Raw genomic sequence first — 23,221 nt, 5'->3', positions numbered from 1 at the left:
GACCATAGTTTAACCAACAACCCCCTGCTCACACCAGGCATTTACTTGGGCTTATTTTCTGTGTTTATTACCATTGGAGGGGATCCAGTTAGGGATTTTGCTGTGGCAACTGAGCAAAGATGGGTCATTTTTGCCAGCCCAGATGTGATGTGCCATGATGGACAGGCGGCAGCAGCAGCAGGGTTTCATTTCAACAGACTGAGTTAGTTTCTCTTTTTGCTAGCTAGGTCCAAAATTAAATTCCAGTTCCATGAGGCCACAATTTGGACTCGTTGGACACTTTTCGGTGAAACAGTTTTTCACTTTAAAACAATGGTGATTCACTGGAACCAGAGGTGTCCATGAGAGCATGCTCTTGTCTGTCTGGGTGTCTTTGGGTCCACAACAAAACTCCTGGTCCAAAGTGAAGAAAGAGAGGTCTGATTCGGAGCAAGGACCTGAGCCAAGCTGGCCTCATCCTCATACCTGTGTCCTAACCATGGAGCTAAGGGTATTTAGGCATGAAGTTTTAAAATAATAAATCTCTCTTATTGGAGCTGTTTTGCTGCATTTAAATTATTAAATATCCTTTGAATCCACATCCTAGATGGGTGCCAGATACACAAGGATATATAGTCAGCCTTTGCCTCTCTCGGTCTTTCCTGTTGGAGCTATTCCATTTTGTATAAAATGGGCTAAATAAATAATTCATGGGCTAAAGAGAAACTAACTTGGTAGCTAGATGGTTATGGCACTCTTCTGAGATGTGAGGGCGTCACGGGTAATTCTCTGCTCCAATGAATAGTTGCTTATTTATTTATACTATCCGGAGAGGTTGGTAGAGGCCCTCTGTACTCCCACCCAGCTCAGGGACCGGGGGACTCTGTGGATTGCAGGATACCAGCTGAGGGACCTCAGTCCTCAGCTGAAGGTTATAATAAAGTGTGAGAATCCTTTTTTTCCCTCAATTTTTTTTTTTTTTTTTTTACTTGCGAAAAACAAGCCTCATGTTCAGCACTGCTCTCAAGTGTTAGCTAACAGGAGGGCTGATGGCACATCATATTGCTGCAGCGAATTTGGAGTGCTCAGCCAGCTCCCTTTATTTTTCTCTCCGTTCCACGTACCTACCTTTCCCCCCTCAGCAAAGGTTCCCCTTTGTTCAGCATTTCCCTTGGATATAAGTAGGGTTAATAACTGTCTAATTAACCTGCCTGTAATTTGGGAGTTAGAATTAGAGAGGTGCCCTGTGAGGCCGGCATGCCCACGAGTTATCCCATCGCTCTGTCTCAGAGCAGTAACCAATGCCCCCACATCCCAGACTCCCCCTTGCAGGGGCTGCTCTTTCCACCCCAGCCCTGAGGAAGCCTCATTAGTGCTCAGCAGGTTTTCTCAGTGGTGCCAGACCCTGGTGCACAGGGCTTCAGATGGTACCCATGACTCCTCCTTCTCCGAGGAGCTGAGAACTTTTGCCTGGCACTTTGGTGCATGCCAGAGCACCTGAGCCATCCTGCTGGGGGGAGAGGGTGATTATAGGGTTTTTCCCTGTTGCTGGCATCTTGAGCACTCATTTTGGTAGTACCAGGCTGCCCCATGGTGCTAAGGAGCTCCTCACCTCTGGGCAGGTGACCCCGTGTGCTGGGATGAGGTGGGAGGTGATGCTAGATGCAGATGTGTTTCTCTTCCCTACTTCCCCACCATTTTTCTTTGCTGCACCATCACAGCTGAAAGCAATCCAGGACTTTTCTTCCCCCCAAACCCAAACATGTACCCCAACTGTTTTTTCAGGTTGCACAACATCTGAAAGGTTGCACAACCCTGCCAGCACCTCCTCTTCCACCCCACTGCAGCAGCAAAGGAACGAAAGGGAGGACTTAGCCTTGTGTCACGGGGTATTTGCAATGGATAGTGGTTTGGGGAGAGAGTCAGAGGCCTCCTTTGTCTGGTTCAGAGCCAAATTATTAAGTTGTTACTGCTGAGCTTGCAAAATAAAAAAAAAAAAAAAAAGAAAAAAAAGAGCCATATTGACCAAAATATGTTTTCTGCTTCTTTTCAGGGAATCTGACTAAACATATGAAGTCAAAGGCCCACAGCAAAAAATGTCAGGAGATGGGCGTGTTGGTATCTTCACTGGTGGATCTGGAAGCCGAAGAAGGTAAAATCTTTCACATTATAAACCTGCTATTGCTGCTAAGAGAGGGCAGTATCCATTCAGGCAGGAGACGTGCTCTGCAGATCATCCTTTCAAAGATGTGGAGCAGTTTTGTTCGCGCCAGGCTCCTTCCAGCACCCAAGAGGGGATTGCTCCTTGCATGGGGTGGATTATCCTGGGAGGCTGCATCCGTGGGACGGTCTGTGGGCCTGTGTCTCCCTGCTGGGGGCTGTGCATGTTTGCCTGAAGTATTTTGGCTGGCTGCAGACAGAGGCAAGGAGCAAACAGGCGAGTAGAGAGGATCCTGCGTTTGGCCCAGTGCTCTGCATGTGGGCTATATACATAATAATAAATAGCGGATCTGTGGCACGGGAAGGTACTTCTTGGTATTTCAGGGTATCTCTAGCACGGAGTTCAGGAACCTGACTGTCATGGTCTGGAAGAGCTTGGGTCTCTTCTGGCCGTAAAGGGAGTCTCCGAAGCAGCAAAATGAGACCCACCCCCGAGGATGCATTGAATGAGGCTGTGAACCCCCACTTTGGTGCTGCAAGCACAGTCTGGTGGGTTAAGGAGAAAAATCAGTCCTGACACTCCTGGTTATGATCTGACAGCATATTTTACTGGAACTGAAGTGCTGAGCATGAGCACAGGGATGACCCTTCAATGCGTGGCCCGTGCAGGCTGTGGTGGTGTTCTTGCAGAGGGGATGCACTCCAGCAACACAGGAGTATTAATGATTTGGAGGATACTTTCCTCCTGATAGAGCCTCCAGAGAAGGACTTTTCCATAAGGATTGTCTTCTAGGGACCTGCCCATCTTGCTGTATTTGGCTGGTCCCAGGAGACTCCAAATTATCAGTGCAAACCTGGGCTGCGTCTGGAGGGACTGGTGCATACAGGAGCTGCTCCCATCTCTGCAGGCAGGCCCAGCCTGGACCCTGTGCCGCTGCTGGAGACCTCAGCGTACCAGGATGGGGTGTGAGCAGCATGGGGGCAGCTGCTTCCCTCATCCCTCAATCTCACGGGTCTTTTCCATGTGTAGGATGAAGGTGAATCACCCAGGTTAGAAATGATCTGGAAGATTTCTCAGTAGGGAAGGAGCCAGCAAAACTAAAATAACATGGTGCTTTGACATTTAATGGCATTATTCTGAGCATTTTACAGGAAGATGCATTTACCATGACTCCGCTGCTTATTTCTTTCATCTACTTATGCACAAACACACACACAGAGTTTGTCCAAGGCTCTGTAAATTCAGGAGTCTGTCTGTTCTTTGAGAAGGATGCATGACTCTCTTATTTAGTAATTTCCGCCCTGGTTTATAGTATCTGCAGCTGAATTTCCCTGAAGTCATCCTGAGAAGCAGATCTCCTCCTGGGAGGCTGGGCAGCATCAGGCAGGAGTGTGGTGACCGTAAGCACTCCTGTCTCCATCAGAGATGTTGAGGGAAAGGCGAGGAAGATCTCCAAGCTGGGAGATGAAGGAACATGGGGAAGTCTCATGTATGCTTAGCTGTTTGAGCTAGAAAAAGATATTTTACCCAAATTATTGGAGGCTGTGCTCTGACAGCTGTGAAGGGTTAGGTTATGTGTCTCCAGGGAACAGTTAGACGTTTTTACGATTGTTGTTCTGTTTCCTTTAGCAAGACCCTGAGTATTTGGGGCTGGAGCCACAGCACAGGAATGATGGGGAAGAAGCCTTAGGGGCAGCAGATCTCAAGTCCTCATGAAATTTTGGGTCATCTGCATTTGCGTTCAGCGGGTCATTTGCATTTATAGGAAACACTGCACATGCTGGCTGTAGAGGGAAGAGAGGCTCTGGGAGCACAGGTCTGTCTCTGTCACAGTGTGTTTATTCCTCGATAAAACACTTAGTGCCACAGAGCAGGGTGGTGGTTTCTGTTTGCATTGCGTTGCAGGCTGGTTATGACACCATTGACCCTTCCTGGCTGCCACCCCAGAAATCCCAGTATGAAAGCAGCTCTTGTGGCTGCCTTTAGCATTTTTCCCCTGTTTCCTATTTCAGCCCCCTGTCTCACCCCAAACAATTTTGATTCCCCCATCCCTGGGATTCATTCTGCCACAGCCCACAAGGGTTTGTTGACAATGGGTTAAAATGAACTTCATAAAACACATGGCGCCACGGTTATTTTTATAAAGTGAACATCAGCTGAGCAAGTTCTGGAGACGGCGCTGTGAGCCAGGGAATGTTAACTCGGCAGGAACAACAAACAGCGCTTATCACCCTGGTCCCCTGCTGAGGTCAAGTCCATCAGAGGCTTTATTAGGAAAGGGGCTGGTTCCTGGGACATGAGCAGTGTCACATGCTTCCTTCTTCATAGGTAATTAAAAATCACTAAGTGTGTTTCCCGACGTAGCCCGTGGTGGGAACGGGGTTTGCTCTGCTGCAGGCTGCAGCCCTGCTTGCCGCAGAGGGAGCTTGTGGTGCAGGTGGTTCACGGGGCTGGGGAGGCTGTGCCCGCCGGGCAGCCCTGGCCGCGGGGACCCTCCGAGGTGCTTTAAGTCTCAGTTTTTGAATATCGAAGCTCAGAAATCCTGTCCCCTGCAGTGTGCTGTATCCTTGGGGTATCTCCACCCTGATTAATTAAACTGCGCTTGGGACATTTGCAGGCACTGGCATGCCACCGTCTCAACTTAAACTGCAGGAGCAATCAACAAGATATCTGTGGTTCAGGCCATCTACCACACTTCCAAAAAAATACTGAGCACAGTTGAGGAATTAGTATGGTCCTGGGACCATTCCTGGATGTGGCCACCCTGTTCTGGAGGCGTAGAGGTGCAGACACCAAGCAATCTGACGGGGCTGCAGGGCTTGTGTCACTGTCCTGGGACAAATGTGGCTTGGAGGGCTGATGCGACTGTCCTTGACGTGAACAGACCATGGCTCAACTTGCCAGCGGAGAACATGTAGGAGATATCTGAGAAGTCCCACTGGTTAACCAGTCCCAAACCCCAGCGATCCCCCAGTGCAGTGGTACCATGACTTTCAGTCTTGGGTTCTGGTTCAGGCCAGGTGTAGTCACCTGGGCAGTCAGGGGACAAGGACATGGGACAAAGAAAGAACCCTATGGCACCATCAGACACTGTGCCCCCTTTCACAGTGCCTTTCCTGACATGTACAGGGATGGACAAAGGGCTCTCCCAGGCCACGCAGAATAAAGATCTAACAAAGGCTGAGGATATCTGACCTGGCCGACAGTGTAGCGCTCTGCCTCGAGGGACAGCTTTCTTCTTTTTAAATATGCTTGAACTCTTAGCTTTTCTCCAGCTCTTCAGAGCAACCTTTCGATCAGGGAGAGACACGCTGTACTTGGCCGTGGCCTTTCCAAAGGAGGGCATGGCCAAAAGAAAACCTAGTCATGGATTTTGCGGTAGCTGCCCCAAGGGAAAAGTGTTGGTGTGGTGTGAGCAGCAGGAGGCTGCTCCCATGTGGGATTGCTGGAGAACTCCTTCAGCCTGGGAACTCACTTAAAATAATTGATTAGCTGATGGTCTCCAGAAATCTCTCCCTGCTGTTACACCACCCGTCGGTGATGCTTCTGCAGATCAAAACTAGAGAGGGAAAGAGGAAAGTGGCTCCTGAAATGTTGGTTGCATGACTCTGAAAAGAACAACTGTTATTTTAAACCTTTCCATTATAGTCAATTAGAACTAATGAATCACATTAATTGAGTGTCACTTTCGAAAACCTGCAAATCAAAAGTCCTGTTTATGTTACACGTAATTGCAGGCTTCTGAGGACAGAACTGCAAGGGCTCACTTCACCAGTCCAGGGGAATGCTTTCATTCATGATTTCCTTCAGTCATTCATCCCTGGGCTCATACAGCGTTAATACTCGTGCACTCAGCAGCGTGTTGTGTGAGCAGTGTGAAAGCCCGTCCAGGCTGTAAGCTGATGGGAGCACTCTGCTTTCAAAAATGGAGGTCTGGCAGGTGAGGAGGCTGAGCCGGTCTCAGCTTTTGGCCTCATGGAAAGAGTAGGTCTAAACAAAAGCCCGAGAAAGGTCTGCCTTTCATCCCCAGGTCAGCTGGGAAAGCAGTGGAAAGGATGGAACCATCAGCTGGGGGACTTTTTTTTTGGCCATCATTAAATCATTGGTCGCTGACTGCTTGTGGCTGAACACATGGTGGCTGGACACCTGCTAAGCCCAGCAAGGGAGGGCCCTACCTGGACTGCAGAGGACAGGAACCCATTAGCTTTCAGAAGGGACTCCTCTCCCGTTGTTGCTGTTGGCTGGGTGGCTGCTCACTGGAACGTGTTGCACTGTCTGGACTTTATTGCATTATGCAAGCAATCTGTGTAATTTTAGAATTACAAAAAATATACAGTCCCCATTTCCTCCCATTGATGAAGACCATTTGTGTTTGTGTAAAGGGGACGGTCTGCCAGGAAGGAATGCAGAAAGGTGAAAATGGGAAGGCGTGGTATCGGAGGATGTTTCCTTTCTTTCCTTCCAGCTTCTTTTTCACCTGGTTAAAGCTAACATTGGACTTCTGCTGAAATTTCAAATATTCTGCCTCATGAGTAAGGAGGCCCATTGCTCATAAATCCCAAGTAAACACTAAATTAAGAAGCCAAGAAGATGGTCAGGAAATTGTATTTTGTACTGTAATGGTTGGGGTTATTTGGATGGATGAGAAAATAATGTAAAAATGGCAGAAAGGTGCATGAGGAATCGGAGATCACAGCTGTGTCACGCATCCCCTGTTTTTAGAGTAGTGAATTGGAAAGAGCCTTCCCCGGTGTAACCACAGAGAGGCTCAAAACACAGCCTAGCAAGGACTATTTTAATTAAAAAAAAAATAAAATAAAATTACCATTTCCATGTGACATAAACCAGCGCAGAAAGATGGCTGTGCTTTCCTTTGGGGGCAGGCAGGGAGGGAGCAGCAGTTCCTAAAACTCCCTGGATTATTTTAAACTAGAGTTATATTTCACTTGGTTGTTTTTATTTCTATTTAAGGGGCAGGAGAAAGTAAGGGGTGTTACTATAAAAGGAAATTGGAGTATAATTCTTCACTCCTGCATTGGTTTTGCTTGGTGTGATGACACCAGTTTGGTAGAATAACACGTGTAATGAAATGCAACCCTCAGAAAAAGCCGTCGACAGGGTACATTTTCACTAGCTCCCTCTCTCCTTCCTTCCTCCATCTCTCCCTCCCTCTCTGTCTTCTCCTGACTTGCCCTTTCTCTGCCCATTAGCTCAGCAAAATTCATTTCAGTTGCAAGAAGCCAGGGCTCAGGTCTGAGCTCTCTTTCTGCCTGCAAGGAGCATGATAGGGAGCCAAAGCAAATTCCCTTTGGGCTGTCCCAGGACTCACTGAAATGTTTCCCTCGGTGGCAAATGCAAACAACTCCCCAGTGTGGAGCTGGCTTCGCGTTTCCCTCACTCCATACTTCTGACCTTGCTCTCTGTCCTGGCCAGGGCCTGTCCGTTGTGTGACCGGGGCCAAAAAAGGAGACCACACAGGCCAAGGCTGTCAGAGCCACGCCGTGGAGGCTGAGGCTATAGCTGCCTGTCCATCCCGAAGCCCATAGATGTCAAACCCCAAAACCAGAGACAGGGACTAGCTCATAGCTCTGGTAGTGAAATGCATTCCTTTTCCAGGCAAGAAATATGCACGGTTCACCCTACGGCTGGGAGAACTGGTCATTTGGAATAATATTTGTTCTGAGCTCAGTTCCTTTGGGAGTTTGCAAACAACCTGCCACTGGATCCTGGGTCCAGCAAACACCATCATTATACAAGCATTTCACAATGCAAGTCAGCCTCTTGCTGGAGAGCTGCTGACTTCGACTCGATGCTGTATGAGTTCTGCAGTAGGTCTCGCTTTATGGACTAGTTAACAGATATTTTTGAAACAGGGTGGAGAGCAAATGAGATGCATTTCAGGCCGACTCTTGGATGGATAATCAGCCATGGTAATATACATGTCTTATTTCTCTGGTAATCCCAAATACTTCATGAGCATTTATTAGTAAGGTCCTGTTATTCAAAGTAAACAAAATTAGACTTTTTATCCATAAATCACAGTGATTTCTCACTGTGTGGCCATGTCCCCTTCTGAAAACCACCCTGCCTGCTGCAGGCAGGTGTGGTCCAGCCTCAGCGTTGGCTCCATTTGATTTCCCCTCCAGCTCGTCCTGCTGACAGATGGCAGCTCTAAATGGAAAACCGTTTCAGTGTTCATCAGAGGAGAAACAGTGTCCTAGGCTGAACTGATGGGGAAAAGAAGCCAGCAGTGCTGCCATTAGTTACCCGGCTTCACGCAGGTGTCAAAGCAGCATCCAGGCACTCTCCTTCCAAAGGCGGGGACCAAGCGTGTCCCAGCAGCTCTGCCCTCATCGTCTTGGTGTTTGGCACAAGCAGAGTTTGAGAAACCGGTATTGTATTAGCCCCCCCAGAGCAGTGGGGACTTGCAGGAAAGCCTCCTGACAGTATGATTTTGTTGAGCTACAGTGACATCCAGTGGCTGTTCCCGATGGACCTCTTCAGGCTGAGCTTGCATTTCTGCCGGGATCCCTGCACATCTGGCATAGGGAAATGCAGGTTTTTCTCAGTGCAGAGCAGAGCAGCGGGCGAGCCGGCAGTGGTCTGCTTGGGAACTTGGTACTGATCTCAGAAAGCTTCTGCTGGCTCTTAAAGTAGAAGAGAGATACTGTATTTTTACCTGCAGATATATTTCAAATCCTTTAGAATTTGCTTTCTATATACTCCTCATTGTTTACAAGCTCTTATTAACAAAGCATCCCTGTGCAAGTCCTTCCACAGATTTGCCACAAAGCCTTTGCCACAAAGAAGCATCTGCATCGTAACCAGAATTTATCACAATAAGGGAAAAGCCACAGAGGTTCTTTCAACCCCATTGTTTCCTTTTTAAAAAAAGTCCAGTCTCGCTAATGTTTAACTGTCACATAATCTAGGCAAGAAAAAGACCTAACGTGGAGGATTGGAGCAGTCATCCCAGCAACTTTCCCGTACTTTGGCAGCTGTAGATATTTTGTAGGCACCATTGCAACAAATAGTCCTAAAAAGCCCACCAAAGGATGTTAGTGCTGCTGTCCTCCTCATCTGTTAAGAGCCTTTTTTGCATTTCTAGAGAAAGGCAGGCAGGGTGTGTGAAGGTGCACAGCAGAAGCAGGGACTGATGGCTGCATGTGTTGACAGAGCAACGTCTGGAACCAAAATTAGGGTGGAGTGGGAGGTCCCAATGGTAGGATTCACTGGGATCTACTGGGATCATCAGGACTGGAGTTGGCACAGAGGGCAAGACTGCAGGCTTCAAAGCACAAGCAGATCAGATCTAGGAAACAGCCGGGTCCTTAGAACTTTTAAACAGATTTAGCACAAAAATAGTACCTGTATGCGTGGTTTACACTCTCTGTTTTGTGTTTGCCCATCCCTTCAGGAACCAGTGAAGACCTATTCCAGGACTCTGAGGGGCGGGAGGGATCTGAGCCAACTGAGGAACACCAGTTTTCAGACCTAGAGGAATCTGACGATGATGATGACAATGAAGATGAGGAAGATGAGGAGGAAGAGGAGAGCCAAGATGAGCCACCTTTAAAATTGCCAGAAGGCAAGCATACCACCCTCGCGATGCACTCTTCAGGTGGCTCTCCATCTTCTCAAGAGGAAGGCACCGAAATAGCTTTGTCCTTAGCCCAAGAAACTGTTTCCAGCAGCCAAAAAGTAGGTGAAGGCCAGCAGGCCTCCTCCTCAGGGCTGGAAACAAAGTGGTCAGCAGACAGCAGTGACATTGCTGTGTGCCACAGCTTCTTGAGTCTCCACAGACCAGCTTTGACCTCCACCGAACAATTGGCTTCTGCTGAAAGAGAGTCTGTCACAAGGCCACAGATGTCCTTAGTTATGGACCTGTCAACCTCAAAAGACACCTCCCCAAGAAAAAGGTGGTCTCCGAGCCAGGACTCTGGCAGAGGTGGTGTCAGCAGCAGACCAATGCTAGCGAGAAAGCACCTATTAACCAAAAATGAAACTTCACCGAAACGGTTTTCACCAACTGGAGAACTGTCTTCTCTAAGGTGCCTGTCTCCAGGGAGAGGGTTGTCTCCTTGCCAGCGCGTCTCTCCCAGGAGGGAGGCATCTCCACTGAGATGTGTGTCACCAAGACTTGAGCTGTCGCCCAGCAGGCATCTTTCCCCCAGAAGAGAGCTGTCCCCAAGAACGTACCTTCCACCAGAAGGAGAAGTCTCCCCTGTGAGGCACTCGTCGCCAAGCAGAGAGATGTCATCAGTCAGATATTTATCGCTGAAGAAAGTCTTGTCTCCAGGCTGTTCAGAGTCGCCTAGGTATCCATCCCCCGGGAAAGAGGACTTGCCTGGTACTAGCAAATCAGCAGCAGATGACAAAGTTCAAAGCTCATATCTAGCCCAGCATGGGATATTATCTTCGATGCCTCTACCTCACAGGTTCTTTGGCAAAAACGTACAGCTCTATGAGTCCAAGCTGGTAAGTTCAAGCCCCTCTTGCCTTCTAGTCCCTGTAGTACATTCTCTGATATGTTTTTTAATGAGGCTTGCAATGCAGCAGTGCACACTGACTCTGACTGTGAACGATGTCACACGTAACCCAGAGAAAAGTGACCGTGGACAGCAATGGGTTTTGCACCCATTTTGGTCCTGCCCATCTCAGTTGAAGATAAAGTTGTCCCTTCTCCCAGGGATTATTTACACTCCTGACCCAACCAGTCTCCTGCTGAGACAAGCAGTAAGGATGACTGCTTAATAATGACTAGTTGTCACTAAGAGGCTTTTTTTTCCTGGGAATTTCATACCCATTTATGAGATTTCACCAGCTGGGGTGAAGCTGTGACCATTTTTCACTGGTCAGTGACCTGACCCAGATCTGAACTAGCCATTGCACTCTATTGCTGACTCCTGGGCTATGTACATACACAGCCAACTCTGTTAGATTAACTGCTGAGAAATGTTTGTTTGGACATCTCTGATTTCATCTCGCTTCTCTCTTCAGCACAGAGAAGTGTTTCCCACTGGGTCCAGAAAATTATTTAATCTCTCTGCTGGACATATCAAATCCTATGGGTAAAGGAAAATTGCATGTTCCTCCCACTGCTACAGGCAAATTAGACGTTGGGTTTGGTGGAACGTTTCTCATTTCTACTGAAGTGCCTGGCTCCCCTGTAATTTGTGCTGATGAACATGAGATTCAGTTGCTGGAGTTGCTCTGCTGTGAAACTGGTGTGAGGAGAGACTCGAGCCCTTAGGGACTGCACTGGGAAGAGAGAGGCCTTTATACAACCCCTGGAGAACCTGTCACGGCAGATGCTGACCCAGGTCTTCTCCAGAAAAGCCACGCTGCCCAGTGTGCGTTTCTTCCATGTCTATGATAACGTACCGTCTTTTGGTGCTGCCTTCCTTCTGCTTTCCGCTATGAGTGTTTGTCCTACCTTCTCAGAGACTATCCTTTGTTTTAGGTCCAGACTTTTGCTTACTTTAATGATATTTCCCTTTCCTGTCAATTAACTTCTTGTGGTGAATCTCAGGGCTGTGGAAATCCTGGTCCTTCAACTCTAAAGCATCTCTGTCAGGAAAACTGCCCACTGCCACTATTTGTAGCAAATCCCTTAAGCTCCCTAGTCCACAGTAGGAGACAATATTGTATACCCCTGCTTGTCTGCCTGTTCACACCTTTTAACTTACGCTCTCACCCACATACCTTTTTGCTCCATTTCTCTGCTCCTTTTATGCACCCGAAGTCACCACTGTTGCTTTTCTCATGTGCCTCCAAAGCAACAATAAAGACCTGAACAGGAAACTTTCCATTTATCAGTGAGATGGACAGCTGGGCTTTCATTGCAAAATTATGTTCCTGGTAAGGCTACAAGAGATAGAAAGATCAGAAGTGGATTTATCAGATCCCAGATGAAGCTCTGTGCTCAAAACTGGTGCCCTATGCATTGCTTAGAAACTTGGAGATGATCTTAGCTTAGCTTCAGTGTAAGGCTCTCTGCCAAGTCTGTGCATCAGGCCGGATTGTGACCATCTCTCTTCCCACTGGCTCTTGCAGTAGGTAGTCTCTTCTTCTGGTGGCTGTTGCACCATTGAGATGATTTGTTTGGGGGTTTCCCAGCATCCCAATAGTGATTCTGCCAAGGCTTCATGTGGATAAGTGAGATTTAACAAGTGTTTGGGCCTCTAACTGCTGACCAGGTATACACTATCTTCAGTGGCTCTTGCTTTCTCTCTCTTCTGCTCTCTTTTGCTGCTTTCCTCTGTCGCCACTTCATAGAGATCCAGCTCACAGGGTCAGGCAATTCTGCATAATCCTACAAAGAAATATGCCCTCCACTGAATCCTCAAATTTTATAGCTAACCCCATCTTAATGGAAAGTTGATTTCAGTTTCTGTTGCTTCCTCTTCTTGGGAGTCCTGTTTAGGGGTTTAGTTATAACCTCATCACTAATTAATCCATTTCTGTTTAGCCTCATATCTCTCCATGATGTACATTAGGAAACTATGTGAAGCACCAAGAGAGAAAGAGGAAAAGGTAAAATGGTAGGGTCTTAACCCTTGATTCCTACAGACCACACCATGAGGGTGGTGGTGGGGTCCACACTGATGGGTGTGCTTTGTGTCAGATGAGAGTTAATGCTCTCTCTCACTCGGTCCAAAACATCCTTGCAATTAGCAGCTCTAAGGATGTGATCCTGCTTTAAGAAAGTACAGTAAAAATAAATAACGTTATTCTGGGCTCTCAGAAACCCCATGTACTGAAAGGGATCCAAAGTGGCTCGTATGGCAGGAAACCCTGGCATCCTCTGCCAGGGTTTCAGAGGCAACTCTGATAATAGGACAAGGGGTAATGGTTTTAAACTAAAAAAGGGTAGATTCAGATTAAATATAAAGAAGAAATTTTTTATGATGAGGGTGGCGAAACACGGGAACAGGTTGCCCAGAGAGGCTGTAGATGCTCCATCCCTGACAACATTCAAGGTTGGGTTGGACAGGGCTTTGAGCAACCTGAGCTAGTTGAAGATGTCCCTGCTCATTGCAGGGGGTTGGACTAGGTGACCTTTAAAGGTTCCTTCCAACTGAAACCGTTCTATGATTTTATAATGATCCAAGCCTGAACCAAAGCCCTGGATCTGTGCCCCAACAGACCATGAGCATTTTTGTACCCAGAAGGCAAATGCTGCGGGTTGTATTGCTCCTTACCTTAAAGGTCTGGGGGTCCAAATCTTCCTCAGTTGATTGATCTCCCTCAGATTAGAATAAAATGTTAACAAAATCAGTCCTTATAGTGAGCATTAATGATGTAACTTGTACGTTGCACTGATTCAGCTGTTTCTTTTCCCTCTCCGGTGCAGAAGATAGAACCACGAAGCCCAACATGCTCACCTGGCGTCACGCAGCCCGTCTGCTCCAGACCCTTGCAGGCACCTCATGAAATACATGTCCACGCTCCCAGCCGAGGGGAAGAGAATGTCTTCAGCCATCTCCCGTTGCATTCGCAGCAGCTCACGAGGACCCCGTATCCTATGATTCCCATTGGGGGCATCCAGATGGTCCAGGCGAGGCCAAGCACCCATCCCAGCTTGGTGCCCAGTTCAGTTGTGTCCCTGCAAGCAGGATACTTTGCCTCTGGTGGCAGCGGCTTCGCGGAGTTCAGCCGGGCTTCCGAGAGGGACGAGGAACCGCAGGTCCCACGGGAGCCGTCATCAGCATCCGTCTCCCCGGTTGCAAAGGTTTCTAAATACACACTGTCCACAGAGCTTACGAGCAGTGGTTACTTAGAGGAGAAAATGAGGACTAGTGAGCTTCAGCAAAAGACAGACCAGGAGGAATACAGGGTAAAAATGTTCGCTGAGTCTAGCTACGCGGAGCAGGCAGGCTGCTCGGCATCCCCAGCCAGCCCCAGCACAACCGACAAGCACTCTCCAAAGCCTTCGACAAGCGGGGAAGAACCCTTGAAAAAACCGGGCAAGAAGCAATCTGGCAGCTCGAGCACTTCTTTTGAATCATCCTGCACTTTCATCTCAGATCTCCCCTCCCAGCCGTTGGACCGAAGCAGCAGCACCGGCTGCCTCTCAGAGCCCTCATCGAGCCATTCGCACGCCCAGCCGTTCTCCGTCCGGAGGAGAAACCTCTCCGGAGAGCCCAGTCGCCAAGGGGGAACCTCCAGGAAGAGCAGTCCACACCTAGAGCACGCAGATTTAGGTCAAACTCAAAACAAGGTGGATGAAAACACGGGAAGTACTTAAGCCTCCACCATCTGTTCCACCTTTAGGCTTCCTATGTAAAATCAACAGACATTTTCAACACTATTTCCTTTAGTATAATCATCGCTATAAGAAGCACTCTAGTGAATGACCAAACCCATGGAAGATTCCTGGTTTTCTTTGTCCCAGTCTGGTATTATCTCCACATGTATGCAGTTACTTGTGCCTTTTTCTATACCTTTTGTTGCTTGAAATGTACAAAAATGTTTGAGGCTGTGAATATTTTTTTAGAGTTTTTTGGAAAGGGGTTTGTTAGACCTTGTCTTTTTTGCCATTTAGGTGTGCGTTATTATGGGCCTGAGAGATGCAGAAAGGAAAGGGTTAAGCATTTTAAGAGGAAGAAGATGCACTGAAAACAAAAACAAAACAGAAAAACTTTTTTATATTGATTAAATGATTAAAAAAAAACCCAAACCCTTGCTCCTGTGTACAGAAGTTTATGATTCGTATTTATTACATGCTTTATTTAATTCTCGCAAAGTGCTTGGTTTTTTTTTCTTGCATCCCTCTGATTGCCTATGGTTGTGCTTTAAACAGTTGAGACTGCTTTACATTTGAAAAACGTGTTTACCCTGAACTTGTAAATGAAACTAGCACTTCCTTGAGTAGGGGGAGGTTCGTTCGCAGTGAGAGAAATTGTCACTCAAAAGAGAAAATTAATCTTGAGCATCCCTCCCTCCTGCAGAACCCATGAAAGCACTTTTCTAAAAAGGGACAAAAAAAAGGTTCTTCTTCAAAGATTTAACTGCAAGAACATAGGAATGTATCGAATGTAGACCCAGTGCCAGGAATGGTGTCTCTCGCTGGACGAGCCGGCCTCCTGCTTGCTTTAATCCTTCCATCCCGCGCCCGCTCCCCGCGCGCACGGCCGCTCCGTGATGCCCCCCGCATCGCCCCGGCAAAGTCATGCCTGTGCCTGAGAGCCCCTCTTTTCTGGGGTTTGAAAGCCCTCTGTAAACACCCTCCCTTGGTTTAAAAGTGGAAGTAAACTCAGCCTTGCAACCATTTTTCCTCCGTAATTTTTTAGTTGCGGACAAGCTCCCTCCACCCCATCCCCGCTCAGTCTTGGCTGGTTTGGCTTTGTTGAGCTCTAGGGATGCAGGAGTAGTTTGTGCTCTGCTCGTTTGCACGCCTGCGGCTCTGTAACTCACGAGTGACTCTGTGTCTTATTATAATTTTATTTATTTATTTAAGCGGAATGTCGCAAATGTAGTCCTTATTGTGCAGATGGGCCCTTTTTTGGTGTTTTGGAAGAAAAAAGTTATGATGCTGAGTGGTTAATGTTTGCAATCAGCTTGTTATGCATACACAGTAACTTTTTCCAGAGCAAATTTTTAACTATGACCATCCGTAGCGGAGCAATGGCCTCTACTGCCAATAGATATGATACCAAATACAGAGAGACCCGATGGAGCCATTCCTCTCTGTCACGTTAACACACTTTTTAAAATACAAATGTTCGATACATGTTTGCCCTAGCAGACAGCAGGCTCTTTACTACTTCAGAGGGTTTTCTGGTCTATGGAATCTGTACAAACCTCTTTTTTTTTTATTTTAACAAAAAAAAAAAAAAAAAAAGATATAAATATTTAACCAGTGGACCAGTTCTTTCTTCTTTCAGAGCTGTTCCAGTTTATCGGGTACGTAATACACTTTTTAAAAAAATAATAAAAAAAAAAAAATTAAAAGAAATCAAATAAAACCCTGAATGAGAACATATTTCCTTGCCAGACTTGATGAGCTATGAACTGTTCCCGTTTCACGGGCAAATAATATAAATTTTTTAAATATCTTCTGTGATTTTTTTTTTTTTTTGCTTTTCTTGTAAAGGGAGTTAAGTGCTGAAGAAGATATCATGGAAATAACATTAAGGCTGTGACACTGACCAAAACAATGTCCAGAACCCGTTTATACTTTAATTAGCACTTTTAGCAAGTTTCCCTTTTTCCCATCTTCCCCTCTTTGGCCCCAAGCCTGGATGCTGGTCCTGCTTTCAAACCCGTCCAGGTCCCATGGCAGGAGCAGGGGCTGGGAGTTCAGTTCAGTGTAGCAACTCCATTCAGTGAAACTCTTAAGCACCAGCTTAAATCCCACTCAGGCTTTAAGCGTGTGCTTAATATCAAGATGAGTTGGAGTGGACTGCGCAGCCAGGGCCGGTGTGAGCATCCCTGGAAACCATCCACCAAATCTAGTGACAATTTTGATTTTCCTGGCTTCTGCCACTTTTTCCCCTCTTGCCCTTGTCACACTCTTAACATTATTCCAAGGTAGCTTTTTGTATTTGATTTTTTAAAATATATATATATATATATATGTTGAAATTGTACATAAAGAAAAAGAATGCAGCAGTTGTGCACTCAGCATCCTGGTTTTGTTAGGTGCATTTGACATGAGCTTTGGGCTAGATCAAATTTGCTCGGCTTCTTTCCATAACTGTATTTCAATCCTTGACCTGTTGATACTTTGCATGGGTTTTTTTTTTCTTCCTCTGTCATTTCTGGACAGAGGAAAAAAAGGAAAGCCCAACAAAACCCAGAACTCATTACATTGGTTTCTTGCTTTTGTTGTTGTGGTTTATTTTTTTTTATTATTATTATTATTACTATTATTATTATTATTATTATTATTTAAAGCTTTTCCAGCAATTCAAGATGAGTTGAAGCTTTCTGCATCTCAGCTGCAGAGCATCTGGGCTGGCAGCCGGCGCTGCGTGGGGCAGTGGTGTGTGCAACCATCTGGATGCCCTCGCTAGTGGCCAAAAAGAAGTGGGGAGAGGAGTTTGGGAAAGGGCCATGCAGCAGTGAGGTGCTCCCGGGGTCAGGCCCTGCTCGGATCCCATACCCGCCACCTGGCAGCCACGGAGCGGGCGCATGCGGGGACCGCTGAAAACTCAGGAGACGGGCAAAAAAACCCCAAGGCTGTGCCGAGTCTCAACACGGTTCGGCTCCTCAGCAGAGCGGCTGTGGGCACGGTGGGGGAGGCTCTGGCTGGGGTGAAATGGTGCTTCGTGCTATACCTAATGGGCACAATATGGCCTATTGGATAGGCAAAAAGGATCACAAAAAAAAAAAAAAAATCTTTAAGGGCTAATTCTCACACTGACAGCTCAGAGCTCCGCGGGAAGGGTGTCCTCCTCCGCGCCGGCACCAGCATCTCCGTCTGCGGGCAGGGCAGGCGTCCCTGAGGGGCTGCCCCAGCCCTGCTGTGAAATCATGGTGTGACCTTGTGCAAATCGTGTCTCCCCTCTGCCTCATACTCAGCCAAGGAGCACAGTGGTGCAGCTCCACCGATTTTCATAGAGTTGCGCATTATTTCCAGCAGGGCTGAAGCTCCAGCCATCACTGGTGGCTCTCTTTCCTATCAGGAGCACCCGTTGGCTTCTCTGCGTCACACTTGGTGAAAGCTGTTTGCAGGTCACAGCTTTTAATATCACTCTGGGTGTCTGTTCTGTCTGCAAAATAAGGGTGATAAATTCTAATTTGCCTTCCACAAGGGCTGCAGGGGTGGCTACGTTTGTGTCTGTACAGGTGCTTTGCAGAGCAGTTAGCAAATATACAAGAGAATGTATTAATAATGCAAATAGGCAAATTAAAAACCAAAGCCTAGCCCTTCCTTTTCATCAGCAGGTAGAAATAAAATCTCCTGCTTTTCTTATGGCAGAGGTTCTTAAATTTATAGTCCATGAAGGCACGTAGCCTCCAGAGACTGGCTACTCCTCTTTGTTATGTAGCTCGTTAAAACCCTACTTTGACATTTCCTTCCCTGGTAAGCTGTTTGCGTAGCTCCCATGAATGCAGGTAGTCAATGGCAAATGGATGCTCTGGCATCCAAGAAATCATTCTGCACGGAGGACTTGGCCCATGCTCTTAAATAACTCCTTGAAGCAGTCTTGTTGAGTACCAAGCCTTATATCCAGAGCTAATAAAGCACTTGTACCTTGGCTTAAGCTTAAGCATTTCTGGAGTTTCAGTAACTTCTTTGTGCTTAAGCATGAATTTAGCTTCTTTTATCAAGGTTACAGAGCTTGGTGTCTTGCAGGACTGAGCAGACCATGGGAGGAGGGGAGGGGGGCAGTTGGCTCCCCAAAACGACCCCGTGCCTTGAAGCAGATCTCTGTCAGCTCTAATTATTCACAGGTTGTTGGCTGGATACCCAGGAACTGCAGCAGGAAACTCTTAAAAGTAATGATGAAGTAGCTGTGACTTTACAGCTTATGACTGGGAAATGTATTTCATCACCTGCTCCTACGGGGTGACATTTTCAGCCCTGGTGTCTATAAAGTTACTCTCCTCGGCCAGTGCTCGGGCTCGCGGATAAAAGCCACCCGCCGGACCCCAACCCTGCGCTTGCTCGAGCCCTGTCACAGCCGCCGGGGTTTGCTGCAAGCGCTCCGTCGGTCCCACTGCCCGCTCGCTTGCCGGGTCCTGGAGCTGGACGCGGCAGGAGATGCCTGCAGGCAGAGCCGGGCGATGCCTGCCTGCAGTCAGCCGGAGTAACGCATCCATGCACCCCTCCAGTCGCTGGCCATCAGCTCCGCTGGAGCGATGCCAGGCGCAACTGGCCCCATCGTTTTTCTTCCACTTCCACCAAAAAAAGTCTGCAAGAGTTGGTTTTCCCTTAAGCCAGCTTTCACTTTTACCTGGTTTTTGTTTTAAATCCACAGAAACAGCACCTGAACAAGCAATATAATTGGTCATGCAGAAGTCATTAAAATTATTCCAATTTTCATGCAAAATCCTGGACAATTTGATCTAGCCCTTTTCTGCTGTTCTTGCAATTGTTTTTCATTTGCTGACTTGGTTTCATCATGTGCTTTTCTTTTTCTTTTTTTTTAATTAATATTTCCATCTATTGCACAGTATTTACAAATAAAACCATATTGTAAATTATTTACAAAAAATAAAAAAAAAATTTAAAAAAATCAGTCCTGATGGCATAAAACCAATCTGTTTTCATTACTGAGATATGATGGCACTTACGATCACTTTAGTAAATGTAATGTAAAAAATAATAATAATAATAATAATAATGTGTACGCAAATTTAATATACATGGTCTCATGTAAGATAAATATTTGCCTTTTTTTCTAAAAGGTGTATGTATTCTGTAAGTGGAATAGTCTGTAGAAAGTTTCTATATGTTCTTAAAATGGCAATACATTCCAAAAAAGGTACTGTAAATATGTACAGCGTACAATGTAATTTGGTAGTTTTGCCTGTAATTTTATTTTAACTCCAGTTTCTACACTTGCATCTTGCAATGTCTGTATGGTTATATCAGTGCAAAAAAATGCAGGTAAAAGCACAGTCTGATGTAAAAAAAAAAAAAAAACACAAAAAAACCAAAACAAAACAAAAAAAAACAAAAAGAAGAAAAAATACTCAGTATTTGATGTTTGTGACCCTTATTGTAAATGACATCTGTACTGTGAATGAGAAGTTTTTACAAGTATAATATTGCCTTTACTACAGCTCAGATTGTCTGCTCAGTCTGGGCGTATTTTTAAAAAAATAGCATGTTGGAATAAATTTTAAAGTCCCAACATATTACTACTTGCATGACTGGCAGTCTTTAATTTTCATGTTATTTAGCACAGTCAGGGACCTGGGTTGTAAAATGATGGAGGCAAATTCGGATAAACCAGGGTTAAGCTGCAGCCACCCCTCCCAAGCAATCGCCGCTGAAACACCCCAGTTGCGTGTGAAGTGTTGCCGTAACAGAAATGCCACGAACGTGGTTTTTTTTCAGTATTTCCTCCTTGCAGTGCAGAGGTAGTGAAACAAAGCAAGGTGGTGGATGCTCCGATGGGGCTCTGCAGAGGCCGGACTGAATTCAGTGCACTGATCAGAGACCATCTGCAGGAAGCATCACCGGGTTTGATTTTTTAAGAGGTGCCCTTCCTTGCTGGAGTCCCCAAAACCTGGGATGGTGCACAGCACCCCGTGGTGCCCGCATATGCCATAGGGGTCTTGCCAGGCTTTCTGCTGCTGGGGCAAGCAGCGTGCCCTGCCAGTAAGCCCAGACGGCTGCTTTCCTCACTCCCTCCTTGTCACATCCCTCCAGACCGTCCTTCCCCCTCCAGGGCACGTCTGGGCGTTTCTCCCCAACGCCTCCTTGCCAAGTTAAACACATCGAGGGCCTGATCCAGAGAGGCTGCGCACCAACTCCAGCTCGTAGCCAGGGAGATTAGGAGAGGCTTTGCAAGCCCCAGCTATGCTCCCTCCTCTGCCCCGCCAGCGTGCCAGGGTGCTGGCTGCCCTGCTGCCTGCAGCATCCCTGCCACAGGGCTAGACAGTGGAAAGCAACCCAAAAGAGGGTATTTTGGAGCAGGGAGGGAGTCTGCTCCCCTCCTCATCCTCTTTTGCCTGTTCACCCTGCCGGCAGGGAGCAGCTCGGGTGCTTGCTGCACCCCAGCACCCCTGCAAACCCCGACCTTTCCGATCATGCTCTCCAGCTAACGCAAGCCTCAGTGCAGCAAGCACCACATCTCAGGAGCCAGGCCTGCCTGAGGCTGGTCCACCGCCAGCGCTGCTCCTGAAATGAGCATGGCCATTAGGAGGAAAAAAAAATAGAAAAAAAAAGGAAAGCCTGTAATTTCCCCCTGCTAATTGTCCTTGCATTGAAGCAGGCTGCCTTCAGCCCATCCGTTCCCTCTATGCCTCAGTAAACCCTTCTGGGCAGCTTCCCTCCTGCTCATCCTCACCCCATCGCCTCCAGCGGTCTGAACAGCCTTTGATGGACATTTGCAGACAAGTTCAGAGACTAAAGCAGGGGGGCTGGTGGAGGGAGGCTTTGCAAAATGGGTCACGGAAGGAAATCTCTATCATCTGATTTCTATCCATGACCGTGAAGCTGGGGCTGCATCAGCCAGCAGAACCAGCTGCTCCCGGTACTCCCATCAGAGCCCATAGCCTGAATAGCTGGCACCTCTGGCCCTGGTTTCTGAGCATGGTGGCTGTGCTGGATGAGAGAGGTGAGGGAAGGGGTGGGGAAGCTCATCTGGTCTCCATTTAGTCAAAAGCCACATTTCTGCATGAAGAGGAGAGAGAGGTGTTGGTGGAAGGGTTGTGAACCTCTACCTTCCTCCTCTCCCAGAGCTGGCCGGCTTTGCAGCAAGTACTGCTCTTTCATTTATTCATCACTCACTTGGGAGGAAAGAGTGTACCAGTCCCCAGCACTCAGCTTGGGGAGCAGGTCCCTGCTCCGTGCCTCAGTTTCCCCAACTGCAGACAGCAATCGTGGCTTCCTCGTAAGGCTAAACCACTGAGAAAACTCCAGTGGTTAAAGCATATGCAACGGCGAGGCCTAAAGATGCACAGCACTGGGTGACATCTCCCCAGGGGTTCTCCCATGTGGTAAAGGCTTAGAAAGCTTTGGGTGGTGGGTGCTGTGCTCTGCATCCCTCTGCTCCAGGGGATTCCCACTCTTGCTGTTATCCCTACTCCGAGAGTCTGCTAGGTGCAGTAGAAGTGGATCCAGCATTTCAGTCCGTGCATCCAAAGAGCCTCTGTGGGCCTAGGGGGATGTGTGAGAGTCAGGGCTTGGGGAAGATTGGGTCCTTTACTACCCTAATAACACCTTGTATTTTCCTTTATGGTGGTTGAAGGCAAGGAGGATTGGCTGGAGGCCGTGGGATGGTGACGTTTGTTCCAGATATGCTGCCAGCCCCTCCAGTGTGTGCTTTAGCCACTGAATGGAGGAATGATTTTTCCTCTAAAAAACAAAAATTTCTCCAATGCTTAAAAACAGAGACGCTTTAAAGGCAGCCAGAGCTGTCTGGAGAACGCTGCAGCTAAACCCCGCTAATCTCCCAAACCTGCAACCAATTTGGTTTACACGAATCTCCAGAGTGGCTCCAATTAATCAGGTGTCCCAAGAAATTCCTTCCCCCTAAAGAGTCTTCGTTTTCTAGACACAGAGACCAGACATTTCCTCTCCTGGGAAGCCAAATGTAGTATCCAAATATTAAGAATCCTTTGGCTGATGTTACAGACTGGTTACCCCCGGGAAATGCAGTTACCGATCGCCGTGTGAAGGGGGAAAGGTTGTGACAACGCTGTAGGAAGTTCAAACCAATGCCTCTCTCTGGGAGGCTGAAATTTCTGCTGTTCTTTTGAAATACCCAAGTCCCCTGGTAAAATGGGCTTTCCTTCTCCCCGGGTTCAGCTTTTCAGCAGCTCGGGAGCTTGACTTGAGAACCTGGAAAGATGAATTCCTGTTATAACCAGGCCTTTACGTGCATCATATAGGCAAAAAAGCAACTTCAGAAATCTTCACTCCTTGACCTTTGATAGGGCTCTTGTCTGAAGAAGGAGCCAGATTACCCAGCTGAGGGGTGGGCTTTAGCTGCAATGTGTTGGAAGATGTGGCCCAGCATCACTACTGGGAAGAGCTGATGAGCTTGTATAGAGAGTGAGCAGGATGGTTTTAAAAAAAAAAAAAAATCAGTTTACCTGCTTTCAGTCACTCCACAGTCTTGCACAGAGCTTCACCAAAGGGAGCTGCTGGCGTGGGAGGAATAACAGAGGAGAAAGGACTGGGGATGGGGATGAAGTAATGCCTCCAGGGAGATGCAGCAGGACTGAAGCTGAGACGGGGTGGAGGTGGGCATGAGCAACTGTCCGCACCAAGATCCAGCCTGCCAGCAAGTTTTTGGTTTGTTTCTGGTTTTGCTTTTCCACATTAGCATCAGTGCAAAGGGCCATGCATGCTCCCCTGAGGGGTGGAGCTGGCAGAGCTTGCTGGAAAAGAACGGGGAAAGAGAGGCTGAGAGCCACTAAGGAGGGTGTTGGTCTTTGGTCCTGGCATAGAGG

The 23,221-nt window shown here is 47.4% G+C and overlaps 1 protein-coding gene across 1 annotated transcript in view; it reads left to right on the top strand.

Moving 5' to 3' along the window:
- HIVEP3 (HIVEP zinc finger 3) overlaps positions 1-14,767 on the top strand; it is a gene marked incomplete at its 5' end in the record, with an annotated part of 65,684 nt that extends 50,917 nt beyond the window's left edge. The window contains 3 exons of the mRNA XM_082329335.1: positions 2,033-2,131; positions 9,558-10,618; positions 13,497-14,767. Coding sequence (XP_082185461.1) covers positions 2,033-2,131; positions 9,558-10,618; positions 13,497-14,390 — 2,054 coding nt within the window. The 3' untranslated portion in view covers positions 14,391-14,767. The remainder of the gene's footprint in view (positions 1-2,032; positions 2,132-9,557; positions 10,619-13,496) is intronic.
- Positions 14,768-23,221: the final 8,454 nt, after the last annotated feature.

The sequence above is a fragment of the Platalea leucorodia genome, assembly GCF_965183815.1.
Source record: "Platalea leucorodia genome assembly, chromosome: 18".
Lineage (NCBI taxonomy): Eukaryota > Metazoa > Chordata > Aves > Pelecaniformes > Threskiornithidae > Platalea > Platalea leucorodia.
Note: the sequence above shows the minus strand (reverse complement) of the source record. Positions and strands in the feature narration are given on the sequence as shown.